The sequence below is a fragment of the Prenolepis imparis genome, unplaced genomic scaffold (assembly GCF_030444845.1).
Source record: "Prenolepis imparis isolate NDT839.2.m4 unplaced genomic scaffold, iyPreImpa1.0 SCAF_4, whole genome shotgun sequence".
Lineage (NCBI taxonomy): Eukaryota > Metazoa > Arthropoda > Insecta > Hymenoptera > Formicidae > Prenolepis > Prenolepis imparis.
In genome coordinates, this window is record NW_028141162.1 from 6966556 (window position 1) to 6985164 (window position 18609).

Sequence of the window (18609 nt, forward strand, 5' to 3'; positions counted from 1 at the left end):
CTAGAAATGCATTCGATAAAGATTCGAGAATGGCATATTTCTTTATAACTGTTATTATTATGAATTTGTTAGCAAGCAGGTAGTTATTAAAAATAATTATTAAAAATTTGACAATTGTTAGAATAATATATATAAACAATGATTCTACGATTTTAATTTTTCTGTGGAATAAATTACAGTGATGCATCAAAATTTCGTAACAGTTTTAAATAATTAGGCAATAAATCAGGTTGTACAATTTCCTCCTCGGTACAGGAATTGCTAAATAACATAATATTTTACCTTCAAGACGTATTGTGTAAGTCAGAGCAACACACGAGCCATCACGTGGCCCAATACGGGAATAAAGGTTGCGCATGGAGGGTACTTTAACTGAACACGATTCTGAGTTATGCTAATTTATGCTACCGAACGAGGGAGGCGTGCTTGCATACGACCTACCCTCACACAGTTATCTACATATCATAGATCTCTTTCCACCCCTGTCGTTTCCGTCAGCCCATAGCACTTACACTTACACTCAGATACGTCGTTTTCAACGACGCTTCACAAGTCTTCATCACCAAGAAAGACTACTAATATCTAAGGATAAGTACTATATTTCAGTTAGCGTCTGTCAAATTTATATAAATTCCTTTAGTTCAGTAAATTGAGATAGGGATATCTTATTTTTCACTTATGAAATAATGTCTCGTTGCTTATAAATTATAAATATGTCATTTGTTATACATTTCTATTAAATAAATTAATTTTTGAATAAATAGAAAAATTAATTTAAGTTACTAACAAATGACGGTGTTTTTAAGAGATATTTCATATAATTTGTAATCTTCTTCAAAATACTTTTCGTTCGGTAAACGAAACTTGTTGCCTTACTAGAATGTCATTGCTTTTGTATTGGAGTCGAGACTAAGTGCTAAAGACGCATCAAAGTGCTAACATCGAGGTGACAAACCTAATCAATAGGCCAATCCATTAGCTACATGTGCTGTTTACTGATTGTACATTGCTATGCTCAGTGTTATCTGATTGGCTTAGCGTTTAACTCTCGTTTGTCTTACTCTCCCTTAAGATGCTGCGTTCAAAGATAAATTACGATCGAAACTATTGTACCCCAGCGATAAGAAATGCATTATTGCAATTACTTTCTTCAACTACTTCGTCATTATTGAATTAGTCAATAATCAATAATATTTAATTAAATGTAAGAAGTAAAAAGTGCATTCTCAGAATTTTAATCCTAAGAGAAATAAAAAGAAATTAAAAGAAATCTTTAAGAAAAGAATAAGAAATATATATATATGCATATATAAATTTTTTATTAATTAATCTCTTTTATTGTAATCTTTATAATATATTCACATAACATTATTAATTATTACTATGTTTGAACATTGTAAAAATAAAAAACAAACTGAACATATGTCCATTCATGGCTAAATGTTTGCGACGTTGAGAAAAGCTGATCGCATTGATATGCGATACGACATTTCGCATCGAATGTTTATCGGAATTGAATTTCCGTCTCGCTCGTCGTGTTCCGCGGGGTCAACCGGGATCTCGTGGTGGCGTAATACAATATTCCAAGAGCTTCCCATCGAAGAACAAGACCGACACCGCCGGTGTCGGACGTCTCAGCGGGATATATATGCGGCGTTTCGATGACGGCGTTACGTATATATATACGACGTGTTCGTACGATCACTCTCTAGGATGGACGCTATCCTAGTCTGTCGACTTCGATCCTGGAGGATATGAATACCTCGAATTGGCAGATATTGTCCGGCTCTCCAACCCTTCCAGAACCACTCACCGCTATGTCTGTCTATCGACAAGAATACGAGCGAGAGGGGCCCGCCGACATAGGTACAAAGGCGGAGAGACAGTGAGAGGGCCAACGATGCTCCCGGATAACTCTCTGGAATAAGGGATGGAGAGTGGTCTATCGGAGGATGGTACGGACGTCTATTGGGTTAGCGAGCTCTGGGAAGAACGTGACGGAAATGTGACGACGGACCCGTGTCATCCGCGTGAACGTGACGACGTCTCGACCCGGCGGGGAACTCTATGAATAGCGTTTCCTTCTTTGCTATTCAGACTTGCGAATCGCGTTACTTAATTTAACCATTTAAGAAAACGTGACTGTGATACATGTCGCGCCCATTAGTGGCATTATTGCGAGACCTAACTTACTAACTTCCCTACTGGATACCCCATAAATCGTGGATAATTGAAAGGGAAAGAAAATAACAATATTATGAACAGACATTTATTATGGTAGACATTGAGAACGTGATCTTTTTGTCATCTATTTGCTATTACATCATTAACTCCATTTTTATTTATTCTATTGTATCATCAAGAATCGCATAAAAGTTTCTATATTTCTGCGTAAAACTTTTATGTCTCTACATCATATCGCGTACAGTGGATCAACGATCCGCAATTTGAGTAGTTGCGTAAAAATGCAGACTCTTTTACGGTTGTTTTGTTTTATTTCGCTCTCTTTATCTTTCGAAATGTAAAAATAATTTATAATCCAATTATGATAAAATATATGAAATGTTAAAGTCGCTGCAGATGAATGCGATGCAAATGCGTTTTAATTCGAAACAAGAGACACTTGATTCGATGTCATCACATTTGTTATATCCACATGACTATATGTATATAAGATTTTTGTACCGAATAATTTATAAGTTTTCCTCCCTTATAATTGCTAGCACAGTAAAGATATGAAAGAAAATTAATTTGTTAGGGTTTGTGTGAGAATAACTGAAGCGCTTTCAAATCTACATTTCGCATTACATTGGTATAAAATACTCTTGAATGTTTCGTAAAGAAAAATACCCTTCTATAACAATATGAAAATTCATCGACCGTTTAATGTTTGCAGTTTGGCATACTTCTTGTGGTACGGCTCGCTCTGCTTCATGGTACTTTGCCGAACTTCTCCGCACAGGATAATCCAGCTGCTTTTCATCCCTGTTTCCACGTCAGGTGAGTATCTGTATAAATCCTTTATGTTACGCGAGTCGCGACGCGAGGAATCCTATTACAATGTTTCAAAACTCGCAGCGATTGAGAACGACTGGAAACTTTATACCATTGTCCTTCGTTGAGGAGTAACGTATCGCGTATATATGTGAGATCAAAGTGTTGGATGACAATGGAAACAAGACGACTTTATCCTTTGATCTGATTCAGTTTGGATTCACCTCTCATTCGACGCTTTCAGTAGTTGGAAACATTTAAGCGGCAATGCTATTTCGATTGTTTATTTTCGCACCTTTCCAATGGAATGTTTTCTTAGAACCTCAATTGGATGATATTCGATTATTTTTATGAAACTGATACATAAAAGCAATATGTATATAGAGATATTTCATTGGTTTTTTCTAATCGTAATAAAAAGGTAGAAAGGAGAAAAAAGGTATAATTTATATTTATACAATATTTCGAATTCTACTTCAAAAATAAGAGATTATCCTGTAGAAAGAAAGCACAAGCGATATTAAAATATCTGCATATAGAAAATCGATTTTCTATTCGCGCGAAATGCCTGATTTAAAATGTCTTCTTCTGTAGTCGCCTCTAACTATGCGCTACGTCTCGAAGATCAAGCATCAGTCGATTGCCTGCCAGAGAAAGATTTTCAATTCGTGCTCGGGTTAAACCGAGAATCTCGTCTGCCCAACTTTTCCACTCCAATTGCCCGCTTGCAACAGATTCGCGCCGCGTCCTGCTGCGCCGATTCATTCGAGTATCATCGTCAAAGAATCTGAGCTGAGATGCAACTTTTCGGTGCAATTCGCGAAAAGTCTCTCAGTTGATTTCCTCGAAAATCGAGATACTGGCGATACTGGCTGATATTCGCAGCAACTTTAATCCACACTCGAAACGCCATATTCTTTTACTTTAAAAACATGTTTTTTTTAACGATATAGATATTCCGATTCGACGGAAGGTCTATGACAAAATTTTCTAATGCATGATCCGATTCGACGGCTCGCTGAACATGTCCAGTGTAAATCCAATCTCGCTATCTTACCGTAGTTCAACGCTATGACCGCTGTATCTATTACGTCTCACAAGGAACGGACGTGTCCTGACGTTTCACGTAGATGGAAAATGGAAATGATCACACGATGTAGTTCTCTGGACGCGCAATTCGTCGCTGCGCAACTTTCATTCACGACGAAATTATGAAATATATTTACTTTGTATGTTCTTTTTATTTTTTTATAAGTATAGGAGAAAAAGTCTTCGCTATACTTGTAAAAAATTAACTTAATTACAGAATCCCATCTTTCGAAGTAGTAATAAACGTAACGCAATTAGTCTTCCTGTTTTACAAAACTAATTAGTCATACATTACATTTTCATGATAAAAGCCGTATTTCCGCGAATTTCTTTCATACGTGCAACCCGACCGTAAGATTCCTCTTTCCGACACGACTGACGAAGGAACGCTAATTAAATACAGCGTTCTCTCGTTGCATCTTCGTTTTTCATTGCTGACGCGGAAATAGCATTGTAAAAGAAAAAAAAAGAACAAGAACTCTAGTTACTGGTTTGAAAGAGGGATTGTTTGATAATTTTAGCTTAGCATATTGAGACATTGTATTATTTTCATCAGCCTTACTCTTCCCCATTTGTCTGACATATTTATATGTATCGGAGCAGTTCTTTTCTTTCCCCTTTCTATTTATTCATCTCCCTTCTCCGATACAATCCCAGCTTCCCACCCTCTCTTCCCCTCTCTTTCTCTCTGCAGTAAAGTGAACGAATAAGAGTAGAAACAGACCGGAAGAAAAGAGGATATTATCTCATACGAAATACTTCCGGACTAGAAACCGGGCGGAATATTTTATGCAATGTATAATTTGGCTGGATGTACCGTTGTTTCGCGAAATTTACGATCGCGCAAGCCTACAAGTCGGACCAGTCTTTCGCGAGCGTTTCACGTCTCCCTTAGGATTCTATCTTCCCTCTGTTAACCCGGTCCCTTATTCTCGAAATATTCTTGCCGTCAAATATGTATGTATGTATATGTATGCGCGGCACACGCGACACGGCACGTGTTCCTGTAGATGATGCTCTGCAACTTGAGCAAATTTACCTCGCGCAAGATGTCGCGCGAGAGGTTTCCGTTAATGCAATTATACGTTTAGGAGATTCCGGGAATACATATATACCGGGGTGGAGAGCGGGGTATATTTGCGATGATCGCGTGTACCGTTCGACCGCTCAGGGGTGGTGCGGCTATTCCGTTAGATTCCGCGATGCTCCACGCGATTAATACGGTAATTTAAGTTTAAGCTTGTTAAGCGGACGACTGGCGCGCGCGCGCAACTCCGTGCGAGGCGCTAATCGCCACTTAAATAGGCTACAGATATAAATCATGCTGCGCTCGCCCCACGTTATTAACGCGAGCTCGCAGCAACAACGCGTTCTCTCTCGACAACGCGCAATTACGACTTGCTCGTTGCGATGCAGGATGCACACGTGCCGCTTCAATCTCGCTTCGCGCGAGATTTGCAATTTTACACCGTTGTATATAACAATAACTTCTTTATACAAACAAGTATTATCCAACTTTGTATACACGCGCGTATCTGACATAAGCCGTACACATTGATCGTTGAAAAAGAGAGCCAACGCGATTTTTAAGCTTCGCGATTTCCAGCTTGCGAATATCAATGTTGGTGAATATCGACGTCGAATATTACTCCACTTTATTAGCTCATTTATTAGATCATAGATATGACGTGAATGTATATTTTGACGCAAGCAGCCTTGGTAGATGTCGGCTGTTTGCTTCCAAGAGTAGCGAAAGTGCGTTAGAGAGTGCCCGAGGTTTCGCGTCGAGCTTTCGGAGTACAGAGAGTAAATGATATCGTTAAAAGGTCCTCCCAGTTACGACAGACTCGTATATATGTATACCGTGCACGGTCTTTGCGATGATTAATTCCATGACGGGTCCGCCCCATGTGTCTCGCTTTATTGCTATATCCATCTGCAATGATATTATTATATAGACACCGCACACGTGTCATTTCCACTATGATCTGCGTCTCGGCTTCGTAAAATATTAACGCGTTAAGTAGGCACATTACGAGGTTTGATATGCAGCTCGACAAAGTCTCTTTAAGATTTCTCTATTTCTGTTAGATTTTCCTCGGAATATAATATGGTCTATTGCAAGAAATTATTAAGAAGATTAAGGATATTAATGATCAGTGATAAGATGGGATCTGACAAATTTAGCAGTGTCACTGTATATATTCAGCTGCATAGCTACATAGATAATGGAATTAAAATGAGCTGGTGAACGTCTTAAATAATAATTGTGTGATATAATTATGCTTGCAATATTCATATCGATATCAATATCAATTCTAGAATACGAATATATTATATGTCTACACTTTGTCATGTATATTATGAATATTTTGACGTCTCGAGTTGAATAAATAATGTGTGTTCTTTACGATTAAGGCAGCATATTGAATTGTATACCGAACAGAAGAACCGTAACGTCGTTATAATAACGATGACAGACCTAGTTCTCGGAGGTAACTGCAATTTTACTGTGTTTTTTTTAAATCACCGCAGGAGTTCATTGGAATTTATGCAGCATAGTAACTTAAAACTTCTTCTCTTTATGTTTGTATGTTTGAAATATATATACTCGGGAGATTTATAAGTTTATAAAACAGCTTACCCCTCTTAGGAGAACTGCGGAATATCTCGGAGAGAAGGCAGAAGAAATATGCTATAAATGGTTAACGTAAGTTTTCTCGTAAAAAGATTGTTCAACTTTCCTCTCCGTTTGATATTTTGATATTTCTTTTGTTTATTTTTTATAGTATCGCGTAAATGTGCGCGCGCATAAAAAATTGGTGTATGTATACACCAAAAACGTTGCGTAATGATTTACGATAATATACGTACAAAACAAATTTGTACCAAAATTCTTCGTTCCGGTAAACGGTCCGTTTGAATTATAAAACGAGGAGCCCTCGATGCGTGTGTCGACGAAATATTGCCCACAGAATGACAGAGTGCACTTTTGAATTTTATCCATGATAGAGAAGTGTTAGAATAATCATGCACAGTTTTCCATTCAATCGCGAGTGGTTTTGTGTGCGAGGGCAACTCTTTTTTTTGCAATATTTACCTTATTCAATTTGTGAATGACAGTAAATTGTTGAAATTTGAAATATTCTTAACAATAGAAGAACCGAACGAATGTGTCGCTGTGTCGCGACTACGCGTGTAGATTTTTAAATTGGGCAAGAATCGCGCACATTGGAATCGCGCAATCCGACGAAAGCCAGCAGTCGTCGAAAAATATCGTCGTCCGCGTATCGACGCAATTTTCTCCAAGGAGGATGTCAAAATTCACTTTCATATTTATGAGCCACGTTATGGCGAAAATGCAAACGTATGCAGCGCTAGTCATTTACGGTGCGCTCACAATCATGCACGAGTGATAGAACTTCATGCATGTCTGATAGCGATAGAGTGTAATATAGCGCCTCTCCCTCTCTTTCTTTCTCTCTCACTCTTTCTCTCGCTTCTATTTCCATCGCTGTATGTATAATAGCATGTCTTTATGACGTAATCCTTTGACAGAGAATATTGTTACGAGAAAATTTGTATCCGCTCTCACGGCCATTTTACTGAGAGAGGGAGAGAGAGAGAGAGTCCTGTTCAATCATCTTTGAAGTATTACTCTCTGTATTTTAATATCGCGTATCTCAATTTGCTCACACAAAGTATTTTGTTGCATGTTGCAAATATCGACCTTCGAAAAGTAACGGAAAAAAAATTTTCATAGTGCTTGTTATATCTCGCCGTCCGTTGATTTAAAAATTTTGTGGTTGGATAAAATTGATTTGAAATAAAGTAAAAAGAAAAAAGAATTATTTCAATTTTTTATCCGAGACTGTGCGAATTTCTCTTCTAGGATGATACAACAAAATATATATGAAAGACGTTTTGATATCGATTACTAGGGAAAGATAATGGAACTTATATTCATTGTTCTCTATCCGCATAATCCATCGGAACGTTAAATCCATGGATCAGTTTTCGTGCGGACGCCTCATTGCCGGGCGATTAATTCTCATGATCGGAAGTTTCCGTGCAGTAAATGGCATTAAGCTCAAGTCTCCCATTTCTCCTTTCTCTACGTCAGAATCGTAGAAAAGTGGCTGCTCATTTATTAGTTGAAGCTAATATATCTCGTTAAATCCTGTATCTCGTCTAATCTCGTTTCATCATATCGTACAGTTAATAAAATATTCAAAGGATGTAACAAAATATTGGCTTTGCGTCGTGGGGCTGTAATATTCGCGTAATAGCCGGCGAAAAAAAAAGAAGAAAGAAAGAAGGCGGATTATAAAGTGTGCGAGCTTCAGAATTATGGGAATATGTAAAACTGTTTCTCACGTTAACCTATGAGCAAGACAAATTTACGGTTCGGGGCATATTTTTGTATACGAATGCTCGCGTACACCGCACCCTCAGTTAATATCGCTAGTCAACTACGGACATATGCGCTTCTTCTTTCTCGCCGTAAGTACTTTCTCGTAGCTACGTAACTTCGTATACTCTCGCCATAATTTATGCTCTATTCAAGCACCTGCGCGCCTTCCCGGAATTTCGCCCTCCTTCCCCGCGTAAACTCGTGTCACGAGTTCACCGTAAAGATTGCACGATGATATACCCCGGTGCGGATAATTAACATTAACGTTTATGAGGGAGACGCTTATAATCGGACCGTTAAATATAGCCGCTTAAATAAAAGCTTCTTTCTCTGGATAATCGATCGAAAGATATACATATGTCCCGGAGAGGAATACTATTTTCCTTACTTCAAACGGGGGGAGAAAAGTGTGAACACAAATCGATTTATTAGATATGTAAATACATTTCCTCGAGCAATTTGTTTTGCAAAATTTATTTGACGCATATTTTTTGAATTATTTTTCAAACCAATGACTTTAATGATGCAATATACTACTTGTGTTGACGTTAATTACGTACTAACTATATAATGAAAACGATCACGTGATTGTCCTATCTCTCGCAAGATCAATGAGAGTGTGCGGGCAGAGAACTTCGTGGACAGTGAAAATTCCGACATAGAGATAAAACGCCTCTGACAAAGCTACTGCGACGACACCGCTGAGTGCGCGTAATTAGTTATATCCGGAGGGTCTAGGCGCTGTTCTCTAACGAAAATCCCCGGCGGTAGTAAATTTTATACCAGGACAAAGCAATGAAGATGATATCAAACAGCTTTTGTGACTTTTTTCCTCTTTCACTTCTACATCAAAGAATTTGTTACTGACGCAGTATCGTTACTACCTTAAACATGTTTCTTCCGCGGTGGATTTTTATTATCTATAGGTACCTTGTACAATGAATTTTGCGATGGTTTTTTTTTCCACGATACGTTTTTATTATTCGTGATAAATTTTATTAAATTCAAGTGTAAAATGTAGATGAGGTTTGGTAACGCGTCTCATCTCGGAATAGAATTCTTCGGTGCATAGTCTTTCAGAGAGAGAATCACGTTTCAACTATTCTCAAATCGGGGAACAGTGAGAAAGCAAACAGAAATACACGTCTGCGACGAATAGAGACAAGGGGTAAGAAGAAAGGAGCGTTGTCGTAAAAAGAAAATGTCGCCGCGGGTGTCGGCTGCGGAGTATCCAATTAGCCGATACTCAAGAGACGAGTGGATGTTTCGAGACTCGGGAATGTCTGCCGGTATCTTGGTCTACCTCGTAGATCGGTGTGGCGTATCGTCCTTATGGTACAAACGCGAGTGCAATAATAGTTTCCAAGATTACTCGAGCTCTCTATATATAGGCCTTGTTTTATTCTTTACTTTCGGTGGAAGGCGCAAAGAGATAGTAAAGAATAAAGCGAAGCTTATAAAGAACAAAATTCAGAGCGTAATAAAGGCATACTTAACATTAAGAGGACCCCTTATTTGGGTTCTTCTGTGAGATGTTACGGTTTATTAGAGTAGAGGAGATTATTTGATTTCGTTCCATTGAGTCTCTCAATAGTCGTCATTTCGTTCTCTGCTAGTCGTTATTGATTGCCTAATTCTAGCCAAAATTATTTATTTATATGTAGAAAATGTTAATTCTTATAGACTTTGAAATTAATAAAATTGGCGCTCCTCTATCTTATCTAATTTTGGAGATAAAATGATTTTATTCAAGAGATTCAAATGATTTTATTTAAACATCTAAGTAAGATTCAATGAGATTATATTATGTTTATGTGGATACGTGCGTATATTTGGTGAGTAAACTTTACGCATTTTGACAAAATTATTTATCTCGTTTCACGTAGTTTACATGGATAATTTTGCAAACATCAACACGTGATACACGAGAGATATAAGTCATTCATAGTGTCGCTAGCTCGTCACGCACCTACCTACAGATATATATCTACATTGGGTTGCGCAATGACGTTAAATTATCCATTAACCACTTTAGAGGACATTAAGTCAGTAGGACCGCGAAATTTCGCCGCTCCGCGTATACGATGCCTCAGAGGCAGATCCGAGATGCCTTAAAGATGTAGAGTGTGGTTAACAGCACGCATTTACACCGAGCTCCGAAGCCGCGGAATGTCTCAGACTAACTGATACGGCATGACATAAATTCTCTATGGCCTCTAAGAGCACTTTGGGTAAACCGCATCGTCGGCTTTCTTACTCGAATGGTGTTTCCATATGTATCGCGTCGTTAAATTATCATATATAATATATATTAAATTGAAAAATATTTTATAATGATTAATAAGATATTTTCTGACAGCTCTGTGTGTATCATTATATTAGCAGAGTTGTTCTTTAATAATTTTCAATAATTTTCTTTAAATAATTTTCATTAATAAATTAATGCTGCATTTCTGAGTATAATGCATCATTACTTACAAGAGATAGAAAAAAAATTAACAGCTTAAAGGATTTCTCACTCTCGTAATAATGATGGCTGTGCAACTGTATTAGTTCTTCCGATTTACCGCCGGTGTCACTGATATTTCGCTTGAAAATGCTATGTTATACAAAATGCAACAGGGATTTACATGCTGAATATTATTGTTCTGGGAGTATATCCGGTGGCTTTATATACGCGCGTACAACAGTACAACACAGTAGTAAAGATGTATATTTATGGTAGAGAACATTAATCTCATATATTACAGATAGTTACCAAACATTATTACACCGCTTGTAATATATTTGAATATAAAAAATGACCATCCACGTCGTAATTACTCGCGATATTTTCTTGCTCATTTGTAACTATAAACCTAACAAAATAACATTAAAATCTCGAATAGGATCAACATATCAACAAGTGTCGTGTGTGCAAGAGATATTAATATAAATATATTAAATAAATCCAGTAAAATCCGTAAGTATATCCAGATCACGTCGTTCTGCATTACAATATTTAAAGATTTATATACCTGACATTTTAATGCTTATATATTGGTATAAGGAGACTAATCTCATATAAATTTACATTTGAAAAGAATATCAAAATCGGTTCGAGATACTACAATAGTAATAAATTTGTTATTTACGTATTAATATATCGATTTTAACATTGAGATCTTCCTTACATCGACTCAGTACTTGAGTCGTCCATTTCATTTTATAACGTAGTCTTATTAAATCATAATAGCATCTCATTTGGAGAGACATTATCAAAGTAGACTAACGTATTGATAAATGCTATTTTTTTCACGAGATAGAAATATGATTATAAATTTGAAATTTTCCAAAACTTTCTCCATCGTGTACATCGCGTTGTAACGTTACCGTTACACGAACGGTTGTATGGCAAGGAGACATCACGATAGATGTAATTGACAAACCCCAACGGCGTATCTCATATGTATATGGTTACATGCTGAACCCTAGATGTTTCACCGAGACCCGAAACCTCCGCGTGCATTATAATCCATTCCGACATCTTCCATTCATTATAGCGTGACGCGTCGTATAGTAGTAGAAATATAAACGACAGGTCAGACAAGGTATCAAGCGCGACGAGAGATGATGGTGGAACAGTTAAATCGAAGTGTGCGGCTTTCGTGTACGCGTTTCCTGAATCCATTTTGACGCGCCCGTACGCAGTAGAACTGGATCGTCATCAGTTTCCGTATATGCTGGTAATCAAGACTGACGGCGCATTCTGAACGCGAGGCGATGCTTCGCCTTCGATCAATCAATCCCATCTCTTCCGGCTCTACTCGTTCGTTAACCGGGAAGGGGGAGGAAGTCGAGTAAATTACTGCGAAAGGCATAACCCATGCCTTACCTATTCTATCCGGATGGTTGAAAATCGAATGATTATACACGACACAATCTGCATAGAGACTCACCTACTAATTCTCTCATCACTCTTTCGACTATTGTCATGATTTGCATCTTCTGTTTCTTCTCCGTTCACTTTTTCATTCATGTCAGTGTGCTATTTTTTTATGATGTCAAGATGAGAAAATATTCGCTTCCAGAAACAATATATGAACTGCGTTTATATTGATAAAATTAAATAATGTGTTTTGTATTTAGTTCATATTTATTTGTTATATAGTTACATAGTTTATATTTATTTGTTAAATTTATATTATATTTATAATCGCGTTATTTTGCAACAGCATGGAAAGCTAATTAATCTTTAAGAGCTAAACTAGAGAGTGCTTAATGTTCTCAGGTAAATTACAGGAGACCCCGTATTAATGACTCTAATTTCAGCCTTCGTCATAAAGTTCAAAACTACTCTATGCGAATATAGCAGAAATAATATGTGGACACATACGTGGTCAAAGTTTATACGCGATTAAACTTAGTTATAGCAGCGAGATTTATCTTCGCAGGTTGGAATAATTATATTAAATTATATTTATAAGAATGTTGATACATTTGTAGCAACTTAAAAAGCTAACTTTGTCACGAAATTAACAATGCAATAATTATATGGTTTGGTACGTATTAATCAATGTATCATGTATTCATAAGCAATGAAGCGTTTAACTATCGCTACTATTCTCGAAATAGCGTTTCAATCCAATTTCGTGTTACATGAATTCCATCTGATCATAGTCCATTGAACGCACATTACGTTTACCGATAAATATTGCTTTGGCAAATCAAGTGTAACATACGTGCAAAGGATAATTAAGAGAAATATACTTAATAAAGCATAATTAAAAACTGTGCCGTAACACGGCAATTAAGTAGCGCAACGTAGGATAAATAAATAATGAAGATTGCGATTGGAATTTATTGTATACATATTACAGTAATATGAAAATAGATGTATAATATAATATCTTTGCTTACCCTTCAAACGTGCTCTTAATTAACAGAAATCTTTTATGAAGCTCGCTGGCATGAGCTCGCACGGCATGTTTTTATCGCGTTTATATTACGAAACATACGGAACTCGCGTTTATATTCCGAAACATACGGACTCTAAACAGCAAAGACATTATCGCTCCTCGGTAATTATTCTTCTCTTTATAGTCTGAAGGAGAATTCCGATGCACCCGTATGTATGTTCAATTAAAATGACTCACGGAAGTTGAACTAATATGAATGCCGTCATTAATGCGGGGGAAGAAAATTCAATCGAAAGAGCACCGTCTAGACGAAAAGTCAGAAGTGAGGAAGTGAGTGCATTTAGGTGGAAAACGCGAATCGGGGTTGGGTGCAATACCTACGTATGTCGTTCCTGACTCTCTCACTCTCTTCGATCCTTTTCTATTTTCACCTCTGTAGCAGAGGTTAAATATGTATTTTCTCTGTTAAAGAGGAACGTTCGCCAATATGGCAAGTAATCATTAATTTGACTTCGTTAAAATAATAACGGTGCTGAACGGTGGAAACAGTAATTTGTTTTACGTAAAAATAATTTAATGAAAAAATTCTCTCTACAAGAAGGATAAAAAACCAAGTACTAAAAATATCTAACCTTGTATGCAACAAATAAAAATAAAAAAAAAAAAATAAAAATTAATATTTATATAAGTATATATACTTAGCGTTTTTTATCGTAAAATAAAAATCTGTCACTTATTCAGCGGAATAAACTAAATTAATCTGTAATATGCTGATATAAGACCCAAATTATAACAGCCGTTCAAAATAATTAATATTATTAAAAAAATATTATTATCGAATTTTATATCTGCAGATTATATAAATTGCATGAAAATATATTTAATGAAATAATTATATAATAATTCACACATACGTCAATCTCTCGTTGCGCATAAAGATCGGACTAATAAGTTATAAAATTATCAAATTATCAAATTGCGATACATATAAAACATCAATGCATATAGGAGATCATTAGAGTCACTACTATAATCTACCATAGCCTGTACGAATAAAAGAAGAAATTCAAACAACGCCTTCCCAACTGCCTTCATTGGGCAATCAAGCGAACTCTAACCAATTCGGGTCAAATCGCTTGCTGGAACAGAGCTTGCCCTCATTGAGCGATGGCCCAATAATGTCTCAATGAAATAACCCACTTCATTGGCATCAAAAGTGTGGCTAACGACGATACCTATATATATATGCAAATGAGGATATTAGATATGAAACAGATTTTGTAAGCTTTTAAAATATATTAAAGGATGACACTTTGCGCACTGAGCTCCTGAAATTAAAACGCGACAAACTATCTGTAAAAAAAAATGGTTAAGAATTTAGCTTTTTTTTTCAGGATAAGTCTTTCTGATACTAAACTTTCGCACCAACATTAAGGTATTTATTGATGAGAGAATTTGAAAACCGAAACGAATTCTCCAGTCCGCTCTTTTAATGCTTTGATTTTCATTTCAAAAGAATAAATTGCACGAAATGTTTGTTTCGGTAAATAGCTTCCTCTTTGATACATTTACAAATTTTTAATCGTAAAGGCAATTAAAGGTAATTAATCGTACGGGCTGATAGTCTCTAATTGTATACGTACAGAATGATCGCGTTTCAAGGAACAATGTATAAAGTGAATCATGCTATTAGCTGCCGATTCGAGTTTCTCTTTGCGAATACTATATACACATATGCAGCATATGTATAAGCAATAAGACCGTGTGCCAACTGATCTGTTGTCGTTTAGAAACATTACTTTATGCCAATTTATTTAATATTTTATGAAATAATTTCATTTCTATTTTTCTCGCATTTTTGATTTATTAAAATAACAGTTTCTTTATTAACTTAACTTATTCGATCTGGTGATTTGTATTATTCCATGCTTTATCAATTGTTTTTAGTTAATAATCAATTTTAAAATAATTTTTTTATATAAATTTTTTGCTTAACGATAAAATATTTATGGTTTCCTATCTTTTTATATTATTTTACTTTGTTTTAAATTAAATAAAATTACGACAAATACGAGCTGGAGTAGATTTTTAAGAAAAATTAAAACAAAACTGACGCGTTATGAAATAGTTCACAATGCGTCATGAAACAATAATAACTCAATATGAGTAACTCATATTTTATTAAGTAAATTAATTGCAGCATGCAATATATATAAATATTTTGTTCTAATTTTCATTATCCATAAGTAAGCAGAGCTGCCTAAATATTAATATTATTGTTATAGCATATAAGAGTTAATACTATGATACAGCTTTGCATTTGCAATATTTGTACGCGAATGTGATATTACAATAATGTGTTATAATTAAAATGATATTTGATATTAATTATAATGATTAACTATGGTGGTAGTTATTGTGATTCGGTGATAATTCCAATAACGAATAATTAGCAAGCGTGTGCTTTTTTGTATTCTGTGTGGCGCGCATTTATACGCCTGGACCGTCGATTGAAAATTAAGCCGCAATATCGCAGCTCGCGCGAATCCGATCATCGAGGCTAAATTTGATGACGGAATTACTACTATTCACGGAAACGGTGCACCGATGTGTGCTATTGTTCTCTTTGTGATACTACAGGACAGAATGGAACTATTAAATTTTAAAGAAAATCGATACTCTTGCGTAGAACTAATTCAGGATATCACTAGCGCGTTGAATAGTTGGATGGACACGGAAAGTGTGATAATGACAATAAACACGTGAATGTAACCAGTGTAATCAGCTCTGTGCTTTGTCGACGAAATATCGTATCGAAACACAGGATGGACTTCAATCGAGTTTAATACATTAGATATGTAATATGCGCGTAATATATGCAGACTCAAAGAAAAAATATGCTTACGTTAGATCACTTGATCAAGATCAGGTTGACGGACATCTCCCGAGTATCGTACTCCAGAAACAATGCACTTCCGGCGCAACTGACAAAGACGCACGGCAGGTATACCGGGGAATTGGGTATCAACTGGGAGGAAGTGGAGAGGAGGACGTACGTTTGATTTCGTGGTACGATGCAATACATCTCTTCTCGGTTTACCGGTCGCTCGCTGAGACGGAAGTGTATCGTGCCCGACGAAGCGGGCACATCCGGCTCGGAAGATTAATTGCCAATAAACCTCTATTACAGAGACCTCTTCCCGCACCGTTACTCTTCTCACGATATCGTGTCGTTTCCTAGTCAGCTACTTCGTACGCAACGTGTCGGTCTGGCCCATATTTTCTTCACAATAAAGTTTTAAAAAAAAAAGGGGAAAAAATGAAAAATTTGACAAGATATTATTGATGATGTAGAAGATAATTGATGATACGAAGAATGTAAAAAATAAAAACTTAGACGTGCAATTTATTTTCCTCGGTTATAACGATACTTGTAACAATAACAGTCGCGATTATTCACATATAATACGATCTGTCTGATAACTTATAAACGATTGATAACTTATTATCTTATTCTAAAGATCTATATTTTGTAAGTTTGATATTATGACAGGATCCATACAATATAGAAAAATATATAATGTTAGCAATTCTTCTAAATGAAGACATTAAATTTTATCTCTAAACGTTAAGATATTAACTGAAATATACTTACATTTCAGTTTCACATTTCAATTTGAAACAGTGTGAAAAGTATTACCAACAAATTGTTACAAGTATGCATATGTTTTTAATTACATGATGCATGACTTCGCGCTTGGAAATTGCATTTATGCAAATCAGGTGACTATCTGAAAAATTTGACATAGAAAAATGATGCCAGTTCGCGTGCTTAGAAGCTGCGTGATTATGCATGCAATAAATCTCGCTTCGAAATCACCAAGTGAATGCTTAGGAACACGTGCGAATCGATCGTAGCCTATCTTGCACCTCGGCCTGGTAATCGAGGGAAATTGCTTTCATCTGAATTCAAAAGCATGTACGAGAGATCAAAGTTCTTACGTGCCGACGATGGCGAAATGAAGGGACGATGGTGCGAAGAACTTATCACGCGAGCGTCGATTAAAGTTTCCACTTTTGCATCTGATTTTATAAATTTCGAAAACATGATTAATCGTTTCGAGCGCTTTGAAATTGTCATTTTTTATTCGGACACGTTCTAAGCGAATATTAATATAAAGAGCGACAAATACATATAATATATTATTCTTAGCCATGAATCTCTTTTATGTTAATTTCTTTTTCCTCCTGTACTTTGATTTCTTTTCCGAAATATAAGTTTAGATTTATTATGATCAAATTGACATGATGCATGCAATTTGGGAGCCGACAATATCTTAACGTCGCAGAAACGGGCGGAAAACTTTACCGTTTATGAGCATCGACAGGATCGATACCCGCATATCACGAAGGTGTAGAGGAAAAAGGGGACGGTTGAATGAAAGAGAGGGTAAATTGATGGAAGGATACGATTAAAAGCTAATGACATCGCGTTTCTACGCGAATGACGGCTTCAAAAGAAAGCTTTTTCTGAAGTTGGTTGGCTTGACAAACGATCGTAAGACTGGTAAGAAACGGTGTCTAGCGCGAACCGTCTTGATGAAATAGTCTTAATTGAACCAATTGATTAATTCTCCTGCACTAAATGTAAAAAATTTAACATCTACATACATAATATATTTTTATATAAGAAATATAATGTGGAAGATATACATTAAAGAGATATAAATTTGTAAAGAAAAGGTTTAAAATATTGTAAATTAAAATATGCGAGTATATAACTATTCATTAGTATTATAACTATTTATTAACATTTTTTATGTACATATTTAAAAAACAAAGATAAAGTATTTTTAGCTTTCTGACTGTTTTTCTTGTATTCTTATATATTATTTATTACGAATTTATATTGTTAATTGCGAATTCTAAAAAATTAATATTTATTTAGGCGAGTGGGGGGGAGGGGGGAGCCCATAAAAGTTCACAAATTATAAATGTTCTTTCTAGATTTATAGCAATCTTTGTTATATTCGTGATTTCTCTAAAAAGAATGGACGTACGAATATATATCATTTTCTCCCATACGACCATTTTTTCGGGAAGATCCTACTCGTTTTGTAATACTTTTATGTATTTCATACGTGCATCGCGCTTGATATATGCCACAAATTATTATTTTGACATCTCAGATCGTTTTTTATTCCTGCACTACGA

At 35.9% G+C, this 18609-nt stretch overlaps 1 protein-coding gene across 3 annotated transcripts in view; it reads left to right on the plus strand.

Moving 5' to 3' along the window:
* The window catches only part of LOC145934978 (protein O-mannosyl-transferase TMTC1-like), a 149085-nt gene that overhangs the window by 93029 nt on the left and 37447 nt on the right, over nt 1-18609 (plus strand). For all 3 annotated transcript variants that reach the window (XR_014425137.1, XM_083035934.1, XM_083035933.1), the window contains one exon: nt 2897-3000. Coding sequence is in view for 2 of the 3 variants with exons in the window: in XM_083035934.1 (XP_082892060.1) it covers nt 2897-3000 (104 nt within the window). In the remaining variant the exon portion in view is untranslated. The remainder of the gene's footprint in view (nt 1-2896; nt 3001-18609) is intronic.